A 26364-nucleotide genomic window follows, 5' to 3' on the forward strand; every position below is an offset into this window, starting at 1 on the left:
CTTGTGTCAATAAGTATCAGGGATCCGCTAATCCTCAGGAAGCCCTGACTCATACTCTCGAGTTTCAAATTCCATTGAAAATCTACACTATATATACAATATATACTCATAACTGTTAACAAACCGCCTCAGGGCCTGCAAGCTGTAGCTGCTGCTGTTTGTTGGTTTTCTTTGTTTCAAAATGTTCCTTCCTAATTAATTTCTGCTGACCTATGGCAGAAAAAACACACGCTTCTGTAACAGCGGTGTATAAAGAACCATTTAATCTGCCCCTTGTATGATAGCTGCACGTACACACACGCACACACACACACACACACACACACGCACACATTCAATATAAAAGTTACAAAGTCAACAAAATTAAATTGATCCGTGTAATAAAAATCATGTTTGCTGGTAGTTTGCTGGGGCATGTGATTACATGATACACAGTATATTTTCTTATTATTTGAATCATGTCTCTTGATTGAATAAAACATCATTTTCCATTCAACTTCCACCTGCGTTAATGCAACTTCCCATTTTGAACACTTTTTATTTAGGCACTGCTGTGGAGTCTTTATAGTCGAGCCTACAGGTCGCTAGCCTTTGCACATATAATAAAAGCGTGGCTCAGCTTTGTGCCTCACACGTTGAAAATATATGCGTACAAAATAAATAACCAAGAGTGTAGATAGGCCCTCAACTTCTCCATTTTATAGGAGGGTGGAGAATCAAACTCATCTCCCTACAATATACTGTATGTGTCCTTACGTATTATAACGAATGTGTAATTATCCCAATGGATGATGAAGCTTAAATGTATTATTATTAAATTATAGTATCGAAAATGCGTTTTCTGCTTACCAAGACTCCCGTGGTTAGACTAACAGTATTATAACAAATATGGCTCTTTTATTTAGGTAATATCAAATATTAAAATATTCACTGGTTTATCATAAAAGTAACGTGTAAACTAGGCGTCTTACATATTTATAAAAACTGTATTTTTTAGATCTATGGTGTGTGTCACAGTCGGGGTCTGTTTCAGGAAACACTGACATCATGAAACTTCTTCAGGTGTTTGCCGCTACGCCTGATGGGTCGAAACTGCGTGCGCGTCCCCGCCCACCTGTAACAGAAACCGCCTAAAAAGCTCGCTCCCGCTATCTCCTCCCCATTCAAGGTGCGGCGGAGCAACAGGTGCGTGAAGAATCTCCGAGAGACTCTACAAATTGGGAAGTCACCGTCGTCTCGTTAGTTGAATTCAAGAAAGTCAAGCAATTCGTAAATCAATAACGACAGAGGAGCCAACTTTGCGAGCAACGCAGCAAACTTAAGCTCAACAGCGTCAGGTCGTGAGGAGTGAGGGGTTTCTTCCTCCGCAGCAGGTGGACGTCGTCTGTGTTCATTCGCCGACAGGTCGAAGAAGAAGAAGAAGAACTAGAAAATGGCCAACAAGGGTCTGCAGATTTTGGGCTTCGCCCTGTCCCTTATCGGCCTAATTGGATTGATAATTGGCACCATTTTGCCCCAGTGGAAGATGTCGGCCTACGTCGGGGACAACATCATCACGGCCATAGCCATGTACGAAGGACTGTGGATGTCCTGCGCCTTCCAGAGCACCGGCCAGATCCAGTGCAAAGTGTACGACTCGATCCTGCAGCTCAACAGTAAGTCACCAATTAGTGGAGTCAAATCAAGGTTTCCCGTGTTGGCCTTTTCTTATTGGTCCAAAGCGTCACAGTTAAGATTTATTTAGTCATATTATTAGTCATGTATCGGCCTAAAAGTATAACCGCGTACTAATTTAGCATCCAAAGTCAATCTTGGCGACGGGAGTGTTTGAAGTTAATTTTACTAACCGTTTCCTGAAACCTGTAGGCCTAGTTAACATGTAACAGGAAATGATGACCTGACAAGCACCTGTTTGAGTAGCCTATAGGAGCTTTCTTCCCTGTAGGCCATTTTCTAGTTCTGAGCTCTTTTACAACTGGGCTGTGACCAGGCTCCCTTAGCTCGGGCTAACCGGTTTTGTCACTTATTAACTCCCCCTTTTATTCACTCACAATGCAGTCAGTTTCTTTAAACCACACCACGAGGCCTCATCTGTACAATAGCAGCTTGATGGAACAGTGTCGGATATAATTAATAAAAAAAAATCAATAATCTTTTTAATTCTTACATTCTTTCCACTTGATAGGACATGCAGCACTTTTGCTTTAGCCAATCATTGTCCTGCAGCCATTGTCCAGTACAGCTGCTCCCAACCCCCTGCATGTGTGGAGAAGCCTTCTGCATGGGGCTTGCATTACACAGCATAGTTAGAGGTTAAACACCACCTGTATGAGAAACTGTTTAGTCAACATGTCCGAATGCCAGCCCCACAAACAGTTGCTTTGTCTTTGGCCTACTGGGCATCGAATAACGTAAAACCATTCATTTTGGGCCTGAAAAGTTTGACTCTTTCATATAATCTGTAAAAAAAAGAATTGTATTTAGAGGAGATTTTAGTTTAATTTTTCCAAATGTTTTTAGCATAATGACCTAATAGATATTAGGTCAAGCAGTCACAAAAGGCCCGTTCCTGGCATATGTTACGGCTCATATGGCTTCAGAGACATGCATGAAAGTGAAGTTATTGTTCCTTGGTAAGCGTGTAGGCCATAAGCAAAAAAAAAAAAAAACTATCATGGGAAGCTAAATGAACTTACAATTGTTGCATTTCCTTCTTAAAACTATTAAAACTAAAGTTCATGTACTGTAATTGTCTTTATGACACTGTTATCTTAAAGCAGTGGCTAACTGGGTCAGTGGTGGCACGACGACGGTTGGATTCAACATTGTACAGGATTCAAACTTGACTGATTTTTTTTTTATAGTTTGCCCTCGGGCATAAACTGCCTGACTGTTCCAGTTTTCTGAGTCAGTCCCTCTGTGTGTTAATCTTTGCTCAAGATATTCCATCAAATGCTCTCACATCTGTATTTTATTCGGATTTACTCTAAACAGCATGTTTTTTTGTTTATTTAATTTTAGCTTTATTTTTTTTTCTCTTTGGCTTATCAAAACATTTGATAAATTATCTGCAGCACAATGTCTCTTATCGCCTCTTCAAACAAGGACACAAACCAAGCTCAACAGACATTGTGTGATTAAAGCTGTGGTGGTTAGATATGGAGCACGTGAACAAATAATGGCTCATTATTCAGAAATACCTGCTCAAATGCTCAAAACTGGGGAATAAATGTGACTACTTTGTTTGAAGCCACACTGGGCATTCTTCACATTCTGGAGAGGGTCTGTTTCTTTTCCGATGGTAGGTTGAAGCCATGAAGTGTCCACCTGCTGAAGAGCAGGCTGTGGCTACCTGAAATTGGGAGTGTCTTCCTTTATAATGAAACTTGAAACCTGGCTAGACCAGTTTCTGACTTGCACGCATACAGACTCATACAGACTCATGCAGCCTCCCACCCCCTCGATTTTCTTTGGGCTTCCGGTTAGAGCCGGTTTCTGTGGTTCGTTGTAGGGAGCGGCAGTGAGACGCAGACAGAAGCCACTCTGTTGTACATGAATGGTGTTTGTTTACACTGCTTCTTTTTTTTGGGTTAGGGTTTTTTTTTCTAAACTGAGGCCTAAAAATGTATAAAAGATACTAAATTGAGACTTTTTTTTCATTACAAATCTGTAGAAATACATTTAAAATATAATTGTTTTTTTTCCACTAATAAAGCCCTAGTGTTACCACACCCATGACCCTGTGACCGACGGTTAATAAACACACAATACTTTCAGAATAACTGATGGATTAACCCTCTCCTGTCCTCTTACCCAGGTGCCCTCCAGGCAACCCGTGCCCTCATGATCGTGAGTATTATCGTAACGGTGGCTGGCTTGGGCGTAGCCTGCATGGGAATGAAGTGCACCAACTGTGGAGGAGATGACAAAACACGCAAATCCCGCATTGCCATGACTGGCGGCATTATCATCCTGATTGGATGTAAGAAACCATTTTATTTATATATTTTTCTTCCTTTCGACTGAACAGTTGAAGTGATGTTCTTCTAAACTTTTTACTTATTGTAAGTCGCTTTGGACAAAAGCGTCTGCTAAATGACCTAAATGTAAACTCTCCCACAGCTTTGTGCTCCATCGTTGCCTGCTCTTGGTATGCTCACGATATCATCCGAGCCTTCTACAACCCTTTCACCCCCGTCAATACCAAGTAAGTACATGAGAATTTAAGCTGAAAACTTTGCCTTAACGCACTATTATTGTCTGCTCTGGAAGCACAAAGCCACCTTCTCTATCCAGACATTTGCATGTGTCCAGCCACTCCTCCAGCGCTGATGAACGTGTTTGTTGAGCCGGCGCTCTGCTGCCGTTCGTTTTCACTAATTGTAACTTCTTTCTGAAGGTATGAGTTTGGTTCTGCCATCTTTATTGCCTGGGCTGGAGCGTTCCTGGCTGTAGTGGGAGGCGGCATGCTGGCTGCTTCCTGCCCAAGAGAAAAATCTACACCCAAGTATCCCATCTCCAGACCCCCCAGCAGCAAGGAATACGTTTGAACAGTTGGATGCCAAAGGGACACTTTGAAATTCATGCTAGTCCAACTCAGAATTTAAAGCATTGAAACGGTGATCTGTACCTGTTGTCTGTCTATTTTGTTTGTTTTTTTAACTTTTATATTTTAGTTTCTTCAGGCCTAACCTGTGATGTTACTGTAATATTTTAACAAATACATTAAAGTTTTAAATAATGGGTGTTAACTTGTTAAAGGGCTTATTGGCCTCGCCCTGTCTTAAACAATTAAACAATTAGTGCTTACTGAGATTTGTATACTATGTAGTTTAGTGTCCACTTGGTTGATACCTGTAAAGCACTAAGGTGAAACACTTGCATTATATGACTTTGTATGTAGAAATATTTTTCACATGCTCCGATGTACAGTTTGTGGGGGAAAATGGTTTGAATGCACTGAATATGACTCAGATGTGGCAATGTACAACTCTTAGACCATTTGTGACTGTGTAGGCCGAATGCATAGTAGTTCATTATCTGGCACCTGAGAAGCAATTTGCTACCATTATTTCCATGAATCTGTCCATTATTTATACAAAAACTAAAATAATTCAGAACCACTGTAGCCTACTTTGTTGTAATCAAGTGCTGGTGTAAAATTGTAACTAATATAAATGACAGTGATTCCTTTTAAGTAAACTTGCCAATTTCTTCGCTGACATGCATGCAGCATGGAACATATCTAGTTAGCAATAATTACTGTTTGTGTGAATGGGCTTGGCTTGTTGCTCCTGTTTTTTAAGTCACAAATGCTGTTGCTGCGCTCATCCAATTCAGTTTTTTTTTAAACATTTTAAGTTGTGATTTGCAGTTTGTGTTGTACATAAAATAAAAGTGTAAACATTAGTGTGTTGCCTGTTGAAGTGACTAAATTAATACCTTTAAAAATGCACAAAGGGAAAAGGCCGCTTAAAGAATGTAATTTAAACGGTTTAAATAACTACATTTAAAAGGAGGTAAGATGATTAAATGAATAAAGAGGCTCAGTGCACTAATATACACATGGTACAATAAAGTTTACATGAGCTTTGTTGATGGAAGGAGTGTTGAACGGTTGACAATCCATGATACAGCTGACATCTGTAGTAGTATATTGGTATTTAGAAATGTTGGTGAGAAACGTAACAGCGCAGATATTTTCCTCCCGAGGCAGGAACCTGAAATCATAACTGGCTGGAAGCCATCTTGCTTTGTTTGTGAGAACACGGCCTCATAATGGCTAACAAAATGAAGATTACCATGACTCTACTGCCACCTTGTGGTGTATATGGGTAACTGCTTTTAGTTGAGTGACGCCATGGGCGTCAGCAGCTTTTGATATGTGGGGGGTCCTGTTTAGGTGGAGGTCTGGGGGTCCTCCCCCACAACATTTTGGAATTAAGTAGATGCAACTTCCCACATTCTGGTGCATCCTAACATGTTTTCAGAAGACGTATCTAATGTCTCGTTCATGAAAATGAGAATTAAATAGGCCTATAATTATACTGACATTTTTATAATGCCTTTGCAATAATAGTTATACAACTGACTACAGAATCAAAACAAGCTTTTGCACGGTGTATATCACATAGTGGCATACACTCATGATAGCCTAAATATTAATCTGGGCTTTTTTTCAGTTACTTAAATTATCCACCCATTTCTTTCTCATCTCCATCTCCAAGTAGCTGCAAGAAGCAAACTTCCTTTGGTGCTCGTGTCTGCTGCAGGTGTGTGTCTGTGTGTGTGTGTGTGTGTGTGGGTGTGTGTGTGTGTGTGTGTGTGTGTGTGTGTGTGTGTGTGTGTGTGCGCGCGCGCGCGCACGCCTAGGAAACCAGAAAAACACGTGTGGAGTGGATTTCTATTGCTGTGGGTATTCTCCTACTGATATAGTGGAACGGATTTGATCATGAAGCAATGAAAAGAGCGTTGGACAAATTAGACCCGTCATGCACTAATATTTTAATGGGAGGTGTGTGTGTGTGTGGTCCAAACAACTTTTTTTACAAAGCCCCCCCCCCTCAATATATATGGCGGCACCAATGAGTGATGCTATGTATCGGGGTGGCTGATTAAAGTACTTGATATTTGTTTCCAAGTATCAACACAAGTATTGATAATATATGCTTGTTGAGAGGTTTTTTTAAATTAATTTAAAATGGTTTTAAACCCACGTTTTCACCTGAACTCTTTATTCCGCCTGTCTTCTCACAAAGTGTCTCACCTCCTCTCACTTTGTCATTATACTGTATGTCTTCCAGTTATGATTCTAGAGATTTATTATACCCAGCAGTGTCTTGCTCCAGTTCTCCTGTCCCTCTGTTCTCATTCTGCCTGTCATTCTCTAATCATTACTCTTTCCTCCGCTCAGGCCAGATCCAAAAAGTAATAATGATAATGATTTTACTCCTAAGTATCCAAATCGTCTGACCCCAGCCTCCCTCTGTCCTATAAACTCATAATGCAACCACAACGGACAACTCTGTTTGTTTAACTCCATTATGCTTTGGGGGAAGACGTAAATCCATCGCATAAACATACTTCCTTGTGCTACTGAGAGACTGAATTATTATTAATTATTACTGTCCATTGCCCGCAGAGTAAATGATGCACTACTATTCTATGCAAGTGCTAATTTATTGGCTCAAGTGTCCCCATTATGTCTGCGAACCCCTGACTCAAAACTGTCATGCCACAAACAAACATGCATTCACACTACTTCTACAATGATTGGAGTGCTAGGCAAGAGACTTGTTTCTCACAGGACAATAAAAAAAATATATATATAAAACACATCCAATGCCTAAAACCTCAGATAATGGCTGCAGTGGAAAATGTGCCTCATCTCCTAAAAACTTGAACTTATGGAAAGTTAATGGAGTGTTAATGTAATTCCGTCTTAAGTGAATCTTTAAAGTGACCGTATATTATTTATGATTCATTTAAGAATGTCTAAGTATTTGTCTTTGACTGTAACAAAAAAAAAACTGCTCACAAACAAGACCGAAAATAAACATCTGCTCTCACCTCTGAATGACGAAATAAGGTCAGATAGAGATGAGATTTGCAGGCAAAAGAAATTGGCCAAGGATCATCAATACTCCATTAGACAATGAACACATAGTATTGCTGCTGCACATCTCTAAAGGCTTTCTTCCACATGTGTTGTGGTGCTCCCAAAGCCCCGTAAACAGACAGAACCGGCAGCTTAGACTTGAGTGGAGAACAGCAATTATATACAATATCACTTAACAGTTACGTCATCCTGAAAGCATTGACTTAACGTTTCTGAAAAAAAAAAAAAAAAAAAAAAAAAAAAACGAAGTATTTAGTAAAACTCAGTCAAGTAATTTAAGAGAAGATTGGGAAACTGATGCAAAAATCAAGTATATTGGACTCCATGCTGAAAAACACAAAACAAGACTATTCTGTGCTTGAAATTTTAATTGCAAGGTAATTGTTGCACATAAAAATTAAATCAAAGAATGGCATTTATCTTCAAAATAGGCAAAATTCATAGAGAAATAGAACTTCAACAAGACTTACAGTTTTTCATTAAAAAATCTTTGTAAAGTTCATTCAATCTCACAGCATGTTTTAAATAATACGAATGTGTTCACTAGTTTGAGAACAGGGAATGATCTGCTTAAAAAGGCCTCGTGCCTCAACAACCTTTAACTGGTCACATGACACTTGGGGTCTCGTTAAACTTGAGCACAGGTTAGAACATCTGCAAAATCATGTTAGCAACTCGATTCAAACAACAAATTTCCCAATTCCTTCATGCATTCAGTCACCGAGTGAGAAACTATACTTTGGCCTACTAGGAGTCATGGCAACACAAAGAACCGAAAAGGACCAATCTCGACCTTTGATGCAGTAAAGGCAGCTTCCAAATGGTTGATTACTAGCGGACGGTATACATGACAAACTGCATGTATGCATTATGTTCGGTGGACAGTTTGTGGTCATGGGATCTTGACCGTAGGAATCTCATAATAGCATAAACATTTAAAAGATAAAGCACTTTATGTTCGTGGTGGACATCGGAGAAAGAAAATTCATCTAGATTACCTAATCACAATCAATATCGTCAGTGATGTTACCCAAAAATGTCTGCTTTAAATGCTGATGATGACATCATGGCCACAGTTAAAGTTTTATTGGCTGTTAGTTTCTGGAGATGCTTTGTTGTTACGTCGTATGTATGCATGTTTTAAGTGAAATGTGCTGATGCAATTTTTTTTGTTCCTGCGTGATGCCAAATGAACTTTTACTGAATATATTTATAAACAAAACACATGAAGATGTCCTCTGAACTCGGGTGCCAACAATCTAGCAAGAATTTCATTTACACATTTACAAAAGATGCAAATTTGTAAGCTGGTTCTCCCAGGGCTTATTCAACAGACCAATTCATTTCTCTGCCCCGATGGGAGGGTGATGCAGGAAGGTGCAACGTCACCATCCACATCACGCTCGTCTCGTCACTTAGAATTACCGACAAGAGATAATAAAACTACCAAGACTGTTATTTAGCATCCTTTAAGGATTGTCTCCACTTCCACAGCTCCGCAATAGCCTAAAGAAAAAAACAAAACAAAACTGTTAACATGCATGTGGCGGACATTTAAAATGTCTAATTAGAAAGGGACATTCAAAACCAAATGAGCACTTTTCAAATGGTTTCCCGTGTGAGACTTTCTGATATTCTCACCAAAATTGCTGAGTGTCATCACTAGACCGAGCTGATGAATCTATAGCAAGGGCTTTGTAAAATACCTCTGCGTTCAGAAGTTATTAGCCAATGAACATCAGAGGGGCGGGCTCTAGAAATCAATAGACATAACTCCACAATATTTAACCCAATCGTCATGAAACTTGCAGGATATGTTGAAATAACTCCCTGGAACATTTCCTGAAAGTTTTATTAAAATTGACCACTCGGGGGCGCTACAGTAAATCAGCCATTTTTCAATTGAAAGGTTTGTATTTTAACGAACTCCTCCTACACCGTTGATCCGATTCCTACCAAACTTTGTCAGCCTGTTCTAGAGGCCTCGATGATTAAAAATCGTCGAAAATATCTTACAAAAGTCCTACGGGAGCGCAATTACGGCGCCCTGAACATGGACGAATTTCATGCTTCGCCACAATACTTTAAACTTCAGTGTCCATCGTCCGATCTGGTTCAAACTTCTCACGTTTGATGAGAGAGAGAGACAGGACGATTCAGGCAAGCGACGACCGACGCCGTGGCGGGGGCCGGGGACGAACTGCGCCGTGGCGGTGGCCGGGGTCGACAGGCGCCAGCCGTGGCTGACCCGCCCCGTGGCGGTGGCCAGGCCAGGCGGTCCGACACGTCAGGCGGTCGTAGCACTAACCGAGTTACGTGCCATGTGAGGGCCCGTTATCACTGCTCGCAGTTTTAATTACTATTACATTGTATTTGGAGAACCATAGTGGTAGGATTAGAAAAGGTCAAATATGACCATGCCCATATGACCTCCATCTTCTAGTATGAAAGATGCTCATTCCGGTCATCACTCCACTGCGAGCTATTGAACAGTTTCATTCTCAATACTCCATATATGAATATTTTAATTGTGCACTGTACCTTGAGGTCATAAAGATGATGACCATTCTTCACAAAGTTCTCAAACTTGGGTTGGACTTTAGGTAATGTTACTCCCTGTTAGAAGGAAACAATTACAATTCAGGTAATACCAAAAGGACAGTAATAAAAGAACAAATTGAATTAATAAAAAATAAAAAAAAACACTCAGACAATACCAACCTTCTTCAGTGACTCAATGATCTTGGCTTTAATCTCAGGAAGTGTTTGCGGTTTAGGAGACTTGTCACCCTTAGCTTTAGGGCTCTTTACCTATATAAAAAGGACAATACATGAAGATATTAGAGACATGTTTACCTTTTTGATACAGACTACATCCTGTGGTGAAGTGGAGTGCCCACATCCTACTCCTAAGAGGGTCGGGTTTATGAAAACCTACACTTACCTGCTTTTTGCCCGGAGTATTGGGTTTAGGACTCTTGCCATTCTGAGCTTGTTTTTTGGATGGTGTTGCCTTGGCCTGTAACAAATAAGCAGCAGTTGGTGACTGGAAGTTCATTCAGCTGGAACCGTCAGAACTGTATGAAACTGGTGCTTGCCTTAACAGGTGACTCATCTTCACTCTCCTCATCATCCTCTTCATCCTCCTCCCTAAAAGTAGGCAAAAAGAATCCCACACACATCATGCAAAGATGTTCTTTACATACATTGTCAACTGTTATTATTTTATACGTGTTTGATTAAATTTCCATTAGTTTGATCCCAAAGGAGGACGTTTTATTTGAGGGTTGAACATTTGGGTCTCGCTAAGTTATAGTCTGTGCAATATGAAAAGATTCGACTAGCCAGTAGGGGTGTGACGAGATCTCGTACCGATTAAAGAGAGAAAAGAGATTAAAGTCGACGATATTTCCCGTCGCGCTAAAAATCCGTCTCGCGAGATTTGTGAGCTATACATAGCTGAGGTTTTACAGACAGCTGTTACTGACTGGGAGCTTAAAAAACCCCAACCACGGCATCGCTTATTGTTACCAACAATGCACGTAATATGGACGTGGCCGTGTGCGACGCGGGATTGAAGTCGCACATCTGTTTTGCGCACACTATAAATCTTGCAACCCAAGCTGGCTTCGGTGTTCCCCGCGTCGCTCGTTTACTCGGGCGGGTGAGACGTGTGAAGGTGCGTGTCCACAGGCAGCGGTGTTTCCCCGCGTCCCATTCATTGTCTATGTGAAAAGCTGTGCAATGCATTCTGGTAGCGTCGTGGCGAATGTCGAGAGACGGCGCGCGAGTTGGCCGCTCCTCATTTGCCTAAAGTTGAAGTCGAACCTACTTTATGCTAATCAGCGGCGCCGGGCTCGACTCGCCGCCTCGGAAACGCTCGTAAAAATGTGTTGTTTAAAGGAGAGCGCCTGTCAATCATCCTCTAGTGGCAGCCTGCCAAGCGTGCATTACTGGGAAGCGGCGCGTCACACGGGTTTAAAATCGCCCCTGTGGACACGTACCTTGACTGCTTTTTTTCATCGTAGTTCAGCGGCTACCGCGGTGAAAATGTCCAAGCGGAAACGGCTACAATTACCATCACACAAGTTAATGACGGGCACGTTGGATATGCTGGCTCGTTACCTTGAGTAGTAAGCTGCCATAGCAGCATCAGCAGCCCAGAGATGAGACAAAACTCCCGAAGCATTGATACACTTGACAGCTGCGATTTCGGAGTTGCTGAAGATGCTGTAGTTGCAGCATGTTGTTAATGACATACTTGGTCAGGCTCCGTTTGCACTATTTGTACTCTGTTTTGACAAAGTAGAACTTTGATTTGGTTTTGCACATATTTACACTTGGGGAAAAATATTTTATTTTTTATTTTTTTTACTTTACTTTACTTAAATTTTAGTTTCAGTTTAGATTTGTGAAAGAAGAAGTTTATTAAAAGATCATGCTTACATCATGCATGTAAAGAGTTATAATAAAATATTTCAAAATGCATGTGCAACTCTGTTAAATTAAAGTCTGTTGGTCCAGTCACATATTTTGTCATTGTAGTTTTCTTAAAATCTCGTCTCGTTCTCGTGAACCCAATATCGTGTCTCGTCTCGTGAGCAGAGTGTATCGTCACACCCCTACTAGCCAGTAAACAAGTGCGGAGCTTTACACTCACTCGTCATCATCTTCATCTTCATCGTCATCGTCCTCCTCCATGGCCACTTTCATTTTTTTCTGTAAGGAGGTTAAAAAGTGAGTTGTGTTCATTTGAATTTTGACAAATTTGAATTCAAGGATGGAAAACAAACCTGAGCCTTGAGGGCAGGAGATGAAGCAGGTCTTTTCTTCGACGTTTTGACGTCCTCCTCCTCTTCTTCTTCTTCCTCCTCCTCTACATCATCATCATCATCATCTTCATCAAAAGATTGATCAGCCTGCATCACTGAAAGGTGAATTAAGAAATGTTAGAGTGGGTTCAAACATTACCACGAAAACCAAATGGATGTGTGTGCTATAAAAAAAACCGTGCTTATTCCAACTTTGAAAATATAGTTACTAATGCAGAACCGCCAAAATAGACCACCCTAAAAATAAACACAGAACAATCTGACCAGTTAAAACATCTGTGACAAATACTCACTGACGAGGTGTTGCCCACTGATATGGATTGGACCAGCACCTGCCTTCAGACGGAAAACTGCTGGTGGTGTGATTGCGAAACCACCGAGACACACCTGCAACAAATCATTTAAATCCTTTTGTGAGAGGACATTGGTTATTAGCATTACTCAACACAGATTTATAATCGGCTGTAGGGACATTAACGTTCAACACAGTGAGAAGACTAGTTTCAGACTGTTCCAAAAAGGTGAAGTCAACGGGGAAGTGCCTTAAAGCGATGGTTCGGAGTAAAATGCACCCGAGGTCATTTCCACCATGACATCCAGCCAAATACCCCATCAGATGCATTTTTAGCGATGGTCAGCATTGGTCAAGATAGGGCGATCAGCCGAATGGCTTAGTACTGGCGTGAACGGTACATCTCGATTATCTCGTAAATTACCCCACTAATAATGCATGGAATGTTACCAAACTTCTGCAGTAGTACACAGACCCTATGTCTGTACAGACCCTATGTACCAATCGCGCCAGTACTAAGTCATTCGGCTGATAGCCCTATCTTGACCAGTGTTGACCATCGGTAAAAATGCTTCTGAGGGGGTATTTGGCTGGATGTCATGGTGGAAATGACCTAGGGTGCATTTTACTCCGAACCATCGCTTTAAGCTTGCATTCTTTGCTTCAAGATGGCAGTACACAGACCAGTGGGTTACGTCATGGTGACGATGTCCACTTGGTATTTACAGTCTTCGGTATGTCTGCATGAGAAGTTGACTTACACTTGGCAGGGTAGAGGGCTTAAGTGAGACCAGTGCTGCTTTGATCGTCTGCCCCTCTGTGTCTTGTCCTTCCACCTCCACCATGTGAAGTTCATCTTTTGTGCCGGGGTCCACACAGGCCTAGAGGGGGCAAACAGTTGACTCAGCATTGTTCGACACCATTTACATTTTAAGTTTTACACTTCTTCCTACTCCTTTTTAGACCTGTTATTTAATTGAATTTCTGCATTATTATTTGAGTATTAGAATGCGTGTATCATGACTTCTGTGACTTGTGAATGTCTTATTTTTGATAATGCGTTTCTTTTCTTTTTTAATTTATTTTAGATGTTCGAAATAAATAAACTAAACATCATATGGAGGTCTAGTTATGGTCTATTATGAATGAGTAATAAGCATGTTTGTACCCCAAAACTACTGTGGCGCGTTTAGTTAAGATTCAAATTGTGTTTCAGGCTCAAGCATGTAATTAATGTTGTGCAGACAGTAACTATTATTTTGTCAAAGAAAATGCGAGTGTAACTTCAACACAAAGCAAGAAGCAGCAAGAAGGTGGTACCTTATGAGACAGGATGCTAATTTCAGCCAAAACAATTACAAAGGCCACTTCCATTACATTGAAACTACAAATTACAATTTTGTTCAACCAATTAGGTCCATTTGCTTGATTCATCTTCAATTATTGTGCCACAGTCAGATGCAATGGACCTCACCCCCCAAATGTTGTAGAGAACCATTTCTCAGAGGCTGCTTGTAAAGTACGCTATTCATTTAGCCAGCCACATGACACTGTACCTTTTTTTAAACCTCCATAACTTCAAGGAATTAGGTTTATTCAAACAACTTAATTTCTGTGCATAGTAGGCACAAATGCCATACAAAATAGGGCAATTCTTTGGCCAACACAAACTGTTTTGTTCAATACTTTATTAAAGAAAAACATCTTACAGTGGTGAGTAGAGAACCTGAATAGAATCTGACAAGTTGTAATAAATGACTTGCGTTATAATGGCCTTTTGATCAGATTTCAGGGTGCTTACCATCCTTAGATCCAGCTGATGCTCAAATTCATCGTCCTCAGGATTGAACGTCACCTCCTTTCCAGCTTCCAGCACGCACCCTGTTGAAGATTAAATATTCATAATAGTTATTGATATTATTATTTAATAATAATAATATACCAGACAAGCATATAAATGCTGATATATTAATCTGTTAGACATTTGGGAAGTGACCTCATTGCAGGGTGCAAAGTGCTACATTTCAAATGTACACTAGAGGGAGCCACGCAGACACGGATGTGAATATTTCCACATGGCCTCAGCAGAGAATAATTTCAATGGAGACAAAATTATAAAATAATTTTCTATGAAAACTATGTGGTTGAAATGAATAAAGAACGAGTGTTTTAACTTTACTTGTAAAGAAAGAATACAGCATTTAATTAAATGTACATGTCTAAACATAAAATGGCGAATTTACCAATTTCTTATCTCCTGTCTCCAACACAATTGTCAAAGTCATGATACTACTAACTAATTACTGAGATCATTTCGTCACATACAAGTGAAGACAGTATTTTACCGATTTCCCGCTTGTCTGACTCAACTGAAAATTTGGGACTAACACTTATGTGAGTGGAATTCAGGAGCACAAGAGGTTACTATCCCATCGTTGGTTCCAGTCTGCACTATAAACCTCAACCCTGAGTGTCTAAATATAATTTTCATCCCAGGATGAAGAAAGGTCACACTGGGTGACGGGCCGGAGGGGAGCACGTCACCACGAGAAACAATCATGGCGGTGAAATATTCGCCAATTTGGCCACAACGACCGTGTGTAACGTTCGATAAAATATTTCGAAATATTTGCTGTGGTGGGGTCAAACAAAGATGTGACCCAATTACCAGGTACGAGGATCTACTTTCTCAGTCCAGCGGAGGAAGTTAGCAGGGCCCGCGTGCGTTTGAAACCACGTTGCCATGGCTTTTCGACTCGAGCTAAAACGGACATGTCAAAACGTAGCTTTTAATGTGCAGTTAACGAATAAGACGTGTCATTGAAACTGTAACGCAATAACAACGTTATGTCTAAAGAAAAAAGGCGAAATAGAAGCACTGTTCACAAAACACGGGCGCCGCCATGTTGACGGTCCAACACGTGTAGCGTTGCCTGGTGTGAAGCCGCGCTGCTCACAAAGGCTGATGAACTCAATGAATTACACTTCAAACGTTCCAGCGTCAACAGAAACTTCACCTTTTATTACACCGGGTCAAAAAACAGCTACGCTTTAAGGTGTCTCTCATCCGCGATCAGACATGTTTAAACACCTGAAATCACATGCGGAAGTTGTCTCTTACCGTAGAGGAATGTCTGTGGCGCCATCGGTTCCTCGTCTATGCCGTTCATTTAGAAGACTGAGATTAACCCGCTGACAAGGTTGGTACGGTGGAAGAACAAGCGCGCACTACTAGCAAACTATCTGCTAGCAACCCACACGCCACTAACTAACGTGTTTTCTCCGCCTTCTGTCTTCTTCTCCGTTTCATGCAGAAAGCCGACAAGACACGGAGAAAAGAAACAGCGCCCCCAGCTGTCCTACAACGTGTAGAGCAGATAGATAGATGGATAGATAGATAGACAGACAGACAGACAGACAGACAGGCAGGCAGGCAGGCAGGCAGGCAGGCAGGCAGGCAGTCCTGCACCTGGGGTCCTGGCTGGTGTGGTAGACCCCGGTCTGAACCTGGGGTCCTGGCTGGTGTGGTAGACCCCGGTCTGAACCTGGGGTCCTGGCTGGTGTGGTAGACCCCGGCCTCCTGCTGTGAATACTGCCACTGTGCTGTCCTTCAGACCAGCCTTTTCTAGCCACTGGTAGGATTTCTCCAGTCACATCTTCTTTCTGTTGATGGTACATACCGTGGAGGAGCTTGTTCTTCCATGATAGTTCCAACTCTTAGCTGGTGTTATGTGCTGCCTCCTTCTCCCGTATTGATCAGTCTCAGCCCTGTGTGGGTCTGTTCTCATGCATTTTATCGTCACTGGGAGGTCACTTTGGTTGGTTTGGTGGAGAACATCCTGTTTATTCTCCTCGCTTCTATTTCACTTGTGTACCTCTTCAGGTGGGCAACCACAGCTGTGAGCCTTTGTTTGACAGTTTCCAGTGCACCACACACACACACACACACAGAAAGAAAGAGCCGCTCAGAAGTAAAACACCACTCAATTTCGTAATTAACATATTTATTCCTATGGCTTAGAATTAATTTTGTTTGTGATATTTAATAACCGTTCCAAACCAAGATAGCGGGGACGAGAGGCTGTAATGTCACACTGATGTAACATTCAGCAAAGAGCTTCTCCAGTAACAGCAAAAAGAACAGTGATTAATATTTTTAGTGAACTTGAACTTCTACTGGAATATCATTGTGAGTTTTATATTATGGCTCACAGAAAAACATCTGCAGGCAACTGCAGAGTTCTACCTGTTCTGTTTGTACCTGAACCTGTCAGTGTGACATCACAGATTTGGTTTGGATGGAGGATTCAGTGCCAAATGTTCACTAATACAGATGGAGCTGTCCTCGGTGTCATCAAAATATCACATTCCAAAGCTGACATTCAGTCGTATTTCCCTGCAATCAGAATTAGGTTTATTGGCCGAGGATGATTAGATGTACAAGGAATTTGACTGTTTTTGCAGGTATACAATTTCAAGTACATAACAATGGGAGATCACTATGTTCCATACAATTTTACCATCATCTTTGTTATAAAGTTATACCTTGATAACCTGTGGGAATAAAGATATTCATTTGATAATCACAAGCCTCTTCCTGATTTATTTCACCTTTGTCTTGCGGGCACCTCATAATGAAATCCACAATTTCTGCACATTTTTCGCAATCCTTTTTTTTTTCTTTTTATATTTCTGACAACACCGATTTGACCACATGAAGCAAAGCAGCAGATGTAAATATAAGAGAATGATTTGATTTCTTCTTTCTTTCACTAAAAGCTAAGTTCCAACATAGACACACAGACGGGAACACTCACGCACCATATCACACCCATGACATGTACCGTTTCCAAATTTGTTGACTTTCGATTGTAAGCTTTAGACGGATCACCTAACACAACACGCTTCAGACAGACTCAGCAGGCAAGCGACAGCCAGGTCGACACAAAAGTACAGGGCTCACTGCAACAGTGACGCATGAGATAAATATATAAATCCTTATGGCCTTTGGAGATAAATCGAAACCTCTTGCAAAAACGTGCAATTACAGTATATTTTGGCAAAAAGTCTTTTGGTGAAAACAAAAACAAAAGTTTTGCTGGTTGAACGATAGCTCTTTGTTGGTTGTGAGCAGCCTTGCAACATAGGAGCATCTTTATCTTTAACAGGCCAATCTTCAAAACAGGACTGAGAGCGATGTCCTTTACGTCCAAGCCTGTTGCATCAGTCACTTTGTATTGTGTGGGGGAACTCTGCAGGAAGGCTCAAAGCATTCCAGTCCAGTCCCTTCTTTCAAGTCATTGTGGGGGAATCTGACTGTTTCCGGACCACAGCTGGATGAGGTGGGAAGAGGAGGAGAGTATTGCACATATGCATCCACACACACGCACTCACACCAAGCCCTCTCATTTCTGTCTTTGTCTCCTACATCACGTTTTCAAACAGCTGCATGGAACTCATCATGGTTTCATCCTGAAGGGAGAGAAATCAAGCAGTTAGCAGGGCAGAACGATGCAATTGACCAGCAATGTACTGAAGTCTATAGTACTCTATAGGCTGCATGAAGACAACAGCTTCCAGTTATAACATTTATTTTTACATACATTTCAAGTCCTTCAAAAGCTCTGAAGGACTTGCTATACATATTTACACTCACCGGCCACTTTATTAGGTACACCTGCTAGTACCGGGTTGGACCCCCTTTTGCCTTCAGAACTGCCTTAATCCTTCGTGGCATAGATTCAACAAGGTACTGGAAACATTCCTCAGAGAGTTTGGTCCATATTGACATGATAACATCACGCAGTTGCTGCAGATTTGTCGGCTGCACATCCATGATACGAATCTCCCGTTCCACCACATCCCAAAGGTGCTCTATTGGATTGAGATCTGGTGACTGTGGAGGCCATTTGAGTACAGGGAACTCATTGTCATGTTCAAGAAACCAGTCTGAGATGATTGGCGCTTTATGACATGGCGCGTTATCCTGCTGGAAGTAGCCATCAGAAGATGGGTACACTGTGGTCATAAAGGGATGGACATGGTCAGCAACAATACTCAGGTGGCATTGACACGATGCTCAATTGGTACTAATGGGCCCAAATTGTGCCAAGAAAATATCCCTACACCATTACACCACCACCACCAGCCTGAACCGTTGATACAAGGCAGGATGGATCCATGCTTTCATGTTGTTGACGCCAAATTCTGACCCTACCATCCGAATGTCGCAGCAGAAATCGAGACTCATCAGACCAGGCAACCTTTTTCCAATCTTCTCTTGTCCAATTTTGGTGAGCCTGTGCGAATTGTATCCTCAGTTTCCTGTTCTTAGCTGACAGGAGTGGCACCCGGTGTGGTCTTCTGCTGCTGTAGCCCATCCGCCTCAAGGTTCCACGTGTTGTGCGTTCAGAGATGCTCATCTGCATACCTCGGTTGTAACAAGTGGTTATTTGAGTTACTGTTGCCTTTCTATCAGCTCGAACCAGTCTAGCCATTCTCCTCTGACCTCTGGCATCAACAAGGCATTTGCGCCCACAGAACTGCCGCTCACTGGATATTTTCTCTTTTTCGGACCATTCTCTGTAAACCCTAGAGATGGTTGTGTGGGAAAATCCCAGTAGATCAGCAGTTTCTGAAATACTCAGACCATCCCGTCTGGCACCAACAACCATGCCACGTTCAAAGACACTTAAATCACCTTTCTTCCCCATTCTGATGCTCGGTTTGAACTGCAGCAGATCGTCTTGACCAGGTCTACATGCCTAAATGCATTGAGTTGCTGCCATGTGATTGGCTGATTAGAAATTTGCATTAACGAGCAGTTGGACAGGTGTACCTAATAAAGTGGCCGGTGATATATATATATATTCTATTATTAAATAAATAAGCAACTCAAGTGATGACGATACATACCTCCTGGCAGGCTATTATGAACTCCTCCAAAGTCACCACCCCATCTTTGTTTTTATCCATTTTCTGTAGAAATTACGTGATATAATGGGAATCAGTATCAAACAAAAGCAAATATCTTATAATGATTTTGTGGAAATGTATTTACTGTGAGCTCATATTGCAACAAACTTAGCTCACAGAGACTGTAGAAAACAGTTCACACTATAGAACACCAAATGGAGAATAACAGTTTAAAAAAAAGGCTGAAATATGGACCTGACTGGGATTGTTAATGATATAAAACTTAATAAGCCTTATGAATACGTACCGGTATTTGCAAAGTTTCTCCATGAATCCAGAGATGTTAATTTGAGAGTTTAAATTAAGACTCACTTTGTGTTCCCCTCATGCTGTGCACACACACTGGGTTTAAAATCACCTTTCGATGTTGACTCTCATCTATGTTAATCTTATATTTCAGAGACTAACCTGGAAAAAGGCGTCCACGTGCTGCTGTGGAACGTCTCCCTTTAGTGCAGGGTAGGTGTACTTGCCCATCATGTCATAAATGGCCCTCACAATCTCAGTCATTTCCTGAGAAAAGAGGAGATTCACACTGTGAGGAGAGGCAGATCTTAGATGAAACACAAAAACACAGTATACACAGTGAGGGCACAGTCGCACCTCTCTGTTTATGTAGCCATCTCTGTTGATGTCATAGAGGTGAAATGTCCACTCAAGCTTTTCCCTCAGCGTTCCTCGCAGCAGTATTGACAAACCCACCACAAAGTCCTGACAGCATCGGGACAGAAGTACAAACTTAGATACCGAAAGCAACGTAGCACATGGAAGTCAAGGAATTACTAATATATAACACAAAAAGCAATTACAGAGGATGACTGACCTTAAACTTAATGGAGCCATTGTTTGTGGTGTCAAATGCATTGAAAAGATAATGCGCATACATACTTGCATCTGCAACACATAGACACAAAAAATAAATAATGTGTAAACCTCCTCAAACGACTTCACAGAGCAATGAAAGAGATTCAAAAGCATCAAACTTTACCTCCATGAGGGAAGAACTGTGCATAAATGTGCTTAAATGTCTCCTCATTTACAACACCACTCGGGCATTCCTGTGGAAAGAAAAGATCATCATGGTGAAGCTACCCTACTCAATGGCATCCTGTCTGCTGGATGAGATCTGTAGGAATGAAGGGTCCTATGTTCCCTGCTTTGTATGTGACCGGGAAACATCGGACCCTTTTTCAAAAAATATTTTTTCCACCATCAGTTCTGAATTCCACGGCAAATAGGCCTTTGTAGGCATACAAAAGGCCTTTGACCCGCATATCCAAATAGGCCTAGATAAGGAGGGATTAGGCTGTAAATTGGCTTTTGTTTTTGTCACGTTTGGACAGTTTAAATAAACTAAACTAAATATATGTATAGCGACCGGGGAACATAGGACCTTTTTGGGGGGAAATGGGGAACATAGGACCCGGGGAACATAGGGATGACCCCACCCCCTTCATGTTAGCCAGCATGATTCGCATGCTAACATGTTTCATAATACAACTGACACAACTGAGATTTTGATTTGTAGGCCTACAGTTAACCATGTTTGTTTTTTTTTACCTTGAGCAGAAAATAAATAGTTCTCAGGAAAGTAAAACTGCTGCTTAACTTGCTATGCTAACATTAGCTTATGGCTCAGACTGAAATATATCAACAATCATTGGTTAATTAGTCCAATACATTAGTTTCATTTCATACTCTGTTGACACTTACAGTCACATAGTACGGTTATCTTGGTAAACATTAGCCTATACATGCTAAACACGAGCATGCTAGCATTATAGATTCCCTAGCAATGCATGGCTATAGCATTACGGGTAAACACAATCACGGTTATTAATAAGCGTTCAAAGTATCTAGAATGCACCAAAATCTAACAATGAATAGTGTTATTACATTCTTGAATCCTCGATAGAGGATCTGCAGCTCCTGTTTGGTGAAGTTAGTTTGGGCTTCCAGTTGGTCAAGGCCCTCCGGCCTGTGACACACCGTCGTCATCTCCAGCTCATCATCTAGTTTATCTACATGGAGAGAGAGAAATATATGTATTACACAACATCACATCAAGACTACGACTTTAACATATGCTCTACCCATCCTATAGAAAATGTGAAAACCCGGAAAATGACAAGTCAGCAAAGCTTGAGAATGTTAAGTCGGCAAGAAAGATATTAAAAATTTCTATTGGCCGGCAGAATAGAGTGCTCACGGGAAAAGCAAGGCAGAAAGCGGTTCACACAGGGGTAAAAAGAGAGAAAAACAGCATGTACTTGATAAACAGATCCCCCTTAGGACTTGAGGGATGGTATTAATGGCAACGTGGTGCTCAGGATCGGGTGCCGTGGAGATGGATGGCGGTTAATGACGCGATGAGCTCTGCTGTTTGTCACTTCGACTGTCTCCAGCTACGGGGCAATACTAACACCCCGACATCCAGCAGTGGACAATCCACACACCAATGAGTTCTCAAACATGAGCAAACACCAGATTAAACAGCCACATAGGTCTCTCCGGAAGTCTTTATTGCATTCATATTTACACATGGTGGTCCCAGTGACTTAGCTACTTTCATATCCCAGCTGGTTCCTGTGATATAAGCAATACGTTTTACTTGCATGGAGACCAAGTCATATTATACACTGTATGTTCACACGTATGTGCCCACAGAAAAGCTGCATCAATTCTCTCAGACAGCCTTTAAGAGTTTCAGATGAATATAATAGGTGGCGATGACTCATAAATTTCAACCCACCCGGCAAAGATTCATCCTCAGCACTGAAACTGTATCTAGTATCATTCATCGCCTGCCAGGGGCGATCTTAATTTGAATTTGATATCAAATATCCTGTCAGTCATCCGCTTTTTTAGCAATTCCCAGAGGCTTCAACTGTGTGTGATGTGATGATAAGCGCTGAAAGCTCTAATTAGCTGCATTTGTTTATAACAAGAATAATTGCTTCTGCTTTAATATATGGATCATCTTCATTTGCATCCTGTTTATTTGATTTCAGTTTCAATCTATGCAAAAAGGTTTATCAGCGTGTTTATAGACACCAAACAGTTTCCCTATTAGATCATTTAGAAATAATATGAAATAACAAAATAGGGTTTAAAAAAGATCTCCCACACGCATTAGAATGAAGAATAACCCAGAGAGATACTGCGCCAGCCTGTTTAAGCATTTTAGTGTGAATTTAGTATATTCTGAGACAAATTTGTTGCTACTTTTCATAGATTGTCCCCATCAGCTGAACAGCATGTGGTTATGTGTTGTTTTCTCTCAAGCTTACCTCCAGGAGATATGGACAGTACATGCTGACGGGGCCAGACAGAGCAAGCCCTATTACAATGCATTGGGTGGACACCTGCCGAATTCTGTTTACCACTTCAGAAATAGCCTGTTTGTGTTCCATTCAGTTTTCAGACTAATTTTGATATTGTGATCAGAAACAGAAGAAATGAAATGAGGGTGAGAAATGGAAACAGGCAGAGGTGTTGATTAGAGGAGGGGGAGACATGGAGTAATGGGAAAATAGAGAGAGAGAGAGAGAGAGAAAGAGAGAGAGAGAGAGAGAGAGAGAGAGAGAGAGAGGGGGAAGTATTGGCAGGGTGTGAAAGAAGAAGGTGAGAGAAAGAGAACACATGTAAGAATAGGATCAAACAATATGTTTGGGGCTCGGAGGAAAGACTCACAAGCTGGAAACAATACCAGGGCGGCTGGAAACAAAGTAATTGATCTCAGAAGCATGATGGGGAAAAGGAGATTGTGCCTTTGGGTTATAGCAACTGCTGATCATATCAATCCCACCAACATAATCAGATATATTTAGTTATATAGCTACGCTATAATGATGCTTGTATGAAAGGCAGGAGTCGAGATGGTGCAACAGCTGCTCCACACAAACACTCATCATACCAGGAGGGAAGTGTTACGTGATGACGTGATGGAGATAATTATAGGCGTGTATCAAATTATGATTTTATAGACATACATGACTGTAATGCTGTTCATTCTTCCATACTCTAAATGCTGACTGCTGCTTCAGGCCAAGTGTTTACACACAGACAATTTCTGTTAAGACACGTGTAGCTTCATCTGTATACAACACGTTGGATTCAGTGTGCTTTTATATAAACCTCTACCATACGTTTGTTTACATTTTGTAAAAAAAACTCAAACGCTTCAGAATGTACCTGAAAATGTTTGTCACAGGTTAGTGCGTGATGAAAAGTATTATTGGCTTGTCCCTCCTGTTTTTAAATGCGTTATATTAATGCAGCTCGATTTGTTGTGACTGCATTAAAATAAACATTCAAACTGCCTACTCATTATCTGCTCACCAATTCTTACCTTCATAGCAACTTAAGTCCCTTTGGTACCCGTCCCGTTATTAAAAATGCTATACACATAACGTCGGCTTTTGTATTAAAAGTAATTTTCACCCTTAATTCACTGCATTAAAACCTCAATGGCGGGTGGGATCGGAGTCCCTGCAGCACTCAGTCGGCAAGGGGGAAGTTGTGGAGTCAGTGGTTATATTCAGCCAGTAGAGGCGCTAGTGGACCAGGAGGTCATGTTGAACACCATAGAGCAAGAGGAGGAGCTTCCTGCCAAGCCGCCTCGTGTAATGGCGCAGGTTTAGCATTAGCGGCTACTGGGGCAGACGGCGGGAAAACTTTGCATGTGACAAAGAACCGACTAATTTGCCGCCGACCCCCGTTTCCACCGACTCGTGGGGTTCTCTGTTCAAAGAACCGACTCTTCGGTCCGTCCGCCATTTTGTGTGAATAACCGTGGCGCCATAAATAAATGATTTCACTCCCAGCACGTCTTCCTCATTCATACACAGCGGACATGTTCCGACCAGGATATCATTCTCTACAATAAACTGCGTCATAAACCAAGAGAGATTTTTTTTCCTTCCACAATCTGTTTAATAGGCTCCATGAAGCCAAAACTGACAAAGACAACAAAATTGTTGATAATACAAAGAACATAAAGTACAAAACTGTTCCAAAGTTACATTTTTCGATCACTTGAACAAGATTAGTCCATTTTACAGCTTGCAGATGTTGAGCAGAGCACAGACGATTTACAACTTCAACAACGGCCTGCAACTTCGGTTGTGTAGTTCAGCCGTCTGAAAGGAATTCCATTGTTTGAACACACATGAGCCTCAGCTAGACTAAGTTATTAATAGTAAAAGGAATTTAGCATAAAATCCCCCAAAAGTCTATTTCGGATTTCCTCACTCAGTTTAAAACCTGACAAACGGTAGGCCAGCCACAGAGACCGAGAGGGAAAATGAGCAAAAGGGAAAAAACAAAGTCCGTTGGTATTTCAATATAAAAAAAAAAGGAATCAAAAACAGGAAATGTGCCGGACAAAGTCTCGACCATGTAGTAGGCCACGTGGAGAGCCATTAATGGAGGCTCGCGGACTAATCAGATAACGCTATGCTTTTGGTTAATAAACGACCTTTTGAGGAATAAAGATGCCCAATCAAGCAAGGTAAGAGTCTGGAACTGTAATTTGTAACATGTTTTTGTTAAGGATTACCAAAACTTATGGCTAAATTTTTTTTTTTAAAGATGCTTGAGCTAATACAACAGAACTACAAAACTAAGGTCAGCAATAACACGTGGACATTTTTTCTTGAGGAACGCATCTTCGAAATACAGCCAGCCAGGTGATGATCTTCAATCAGGGAGCCGTTTACTCGTAGCTGTCGTAGCCGTCGCGGTTGGAACTGCGGTTTCCGTAGCCACCCTGGCCTCCATTGTCTCTGTAGCTCGAGTATCCGCCGCCGCCTCCGCCGCCGCCATTTCTGTACTGGCCGCCGCCGCCATAGCCGCCGCCGCCGCCGTAGCTCCTGTCTCCGTATCCTCCGCCTCCTCGCCCACGGCCGCCGCCGCCATATCCTCCTCGTTGTCCTCTCGCGCCACCGCCACCGGAGCCGAATCCTCCCCTGGAGCGGCCTCCTTTTCCGGCTTCATCCACTCGGATAGACCGCCCGTCCAGCTGCTGGCCGTTCATGCCATCGAGCGCATCCTTAGCATCGTCTGCGTTGTCGAATTTCACGAAGCCAAACCCGCGAGAACTGCCCGTCTCTTTGTCTCGGATCACATCAACCTTCTCGATGGTTCCATATTTGCTGAAGGCCGCGGCCAGAGAGTCTTCGTTGGTATCGAAGCTCAGTCCTCCGACGAACAATTTTCCCTCGTCCGACATTGTGTAGCTCTGACTAGTCTAGCAGGAGTCCTTCTGGTGATGAGCGAGGCTGCAGGTCGAATGGCCAACAACGAGGCGAGCTATATCTCATAGAAGCGTGCTCGGCTCACCTCTTCCGGGTTACAAAGGCCAATCAGAGCCAGCCAGAGAACTTTTGGCCAATAGGGTGCAGCAAAGGGAACACGTGTTTCCTGTGAGGAGTGTGCTTGTCATTTATCTCGGCGTACGCCGGAATCAAACTCTCTTAAACTGGATATTGCCACCTAGCTCCACCCGGGCTACAGCTGTACAATAAAAACAAGTGCACCCAGGACTTGCTTTTAGCTTCGGACGCAGAAATGATTTGATATCAATGCGCAAATTGTAATGTCATTCACGAGAGTAGAGTACATTTAGATAAAAATAAATAATGATT

General features: G+C 41.8%; 4 protein-coding genes across 6 annotated transcripts in view; 1 reads left to right on the forward strand and 3 right to left on the reverse strand.

Moving 5' to 3' along the window:
• Positions 1-1165: 1165 nt before the first annotated feature.
• On the forward strand, positions 1166-5409 carry LOC311026089 (claudin-7-B-like). The gene is made up of 4 exons (XM_084029419.1): positions 1166-1655; positions 3818-3982; positions 4123-4207; positions 4400-5409. Exons 1-4 carry the CDS (start codon positions 1433-1435, stop codon positions 4548-4550), a joined length of 624 nt encoding a protein of 207 aa, XP_083885545.1. The 5' UTR covers positions 1166-1432; the 3' UTR covers positions 4551-5409.
• A 2559-nt stretch (positions 5410-7968) lies between these two features.
• Positions 7969-16031, reverse strand: npm1a (nucleophosmin 1a). Of its 2 annotated transcripts, none has more exons than XM_084028913.1 (11): positions 15864-16031; positions 14544-14623; positions 13504-13623; positions 12744-12837; positions 12412-12545; positions 12279-12337; positions 10717-10768; positions 10563-10637; positions 10340-10429; positions 10160-10234; positions 7969-9124 (listed from the first exon to the last, which is right to left on the reverse strand). In XM_084028913.1, the coding sequence occupies exons 1-11, from the start codon at positions 15910-15912 to the stop codon at positions 9074-9076; spliced, it is 879 nt and encodes a 292-aa protein (XP_083885039.1). In that variant the 5' UTR covers positions 15913-16031; the 3' UTR covers positions 7969-9073. The 2 variants fall into 2 exon arrangements, with proteins under 2 accessions (XP_083885039.1, XP_083885040.1); XM_084028914.1 differs by having other exon boundaries at positions 10717-10764; positions 12278-12337.
• Positions 16032-16745: 714 nt separating this feature from the next.
• The window catches only part of kcnip1b (Kv channel interacting protein 1 b), a 28129-nt gene continuing 18510 nt past the window's right edge, over positions 16746-26364 (reverse strand). For both annotated transcript variants that reach the window (XM_084028792.1, XM_084028793.1), the window contains 7 exons: positions 21614-21738; positions 20706-20775; positions 20541-20611; positions 20321-20428; positions 20126-20230; positions 19658-19720; positions 16746-18214 (listed from right to left, as the gene is read on the reverse strand). In XM_084028792.1, coding sequence (XP_083884918.1) covers positions 18167-18214; positions 19658-19720; positions 20126-20230; positions 20321-20428; positions 20541-20611; positions 20706-20775; positions 21614-21738 — 590 coding nt within the window. In that variant the 3' untranslated portion in view covers positions 16746-18166. The remainder of the gene's footprint in view (positions 18215-19657; positions 19721-20125; positions 20231-20320; positions 20429-20540; positions 20612-20705; positions 20776-21613; positions 21739-26364) is intronic.
• LOC311025710 (cold-inducible RNA-binding protein B-like) lies at positions 24629-26021 on the reverse strand. Its single transcript, XM_084028794.1, has one exon. The coding sequence runs from the start codon at positions 25947-25949 to the stop codon at positions 25434-25436; it is 516 nt and encodes a 171-aa protein (XP_083884920.1). The 5' UTR covers positions 25950-26021; the 3' UTR covers positions 24629-25433.

Source organism: Eutrigla gurnardus, assembly GCF_963514095.1.
Source record: "Eutrigla gurnardus genome assembly, chromosome: 15".
NCBI lineage: Eukaryota > Metazoa > Chordata > Actinopteri > Perciformes > Triglidae > Eutrigla > Eutrigla gurnardus.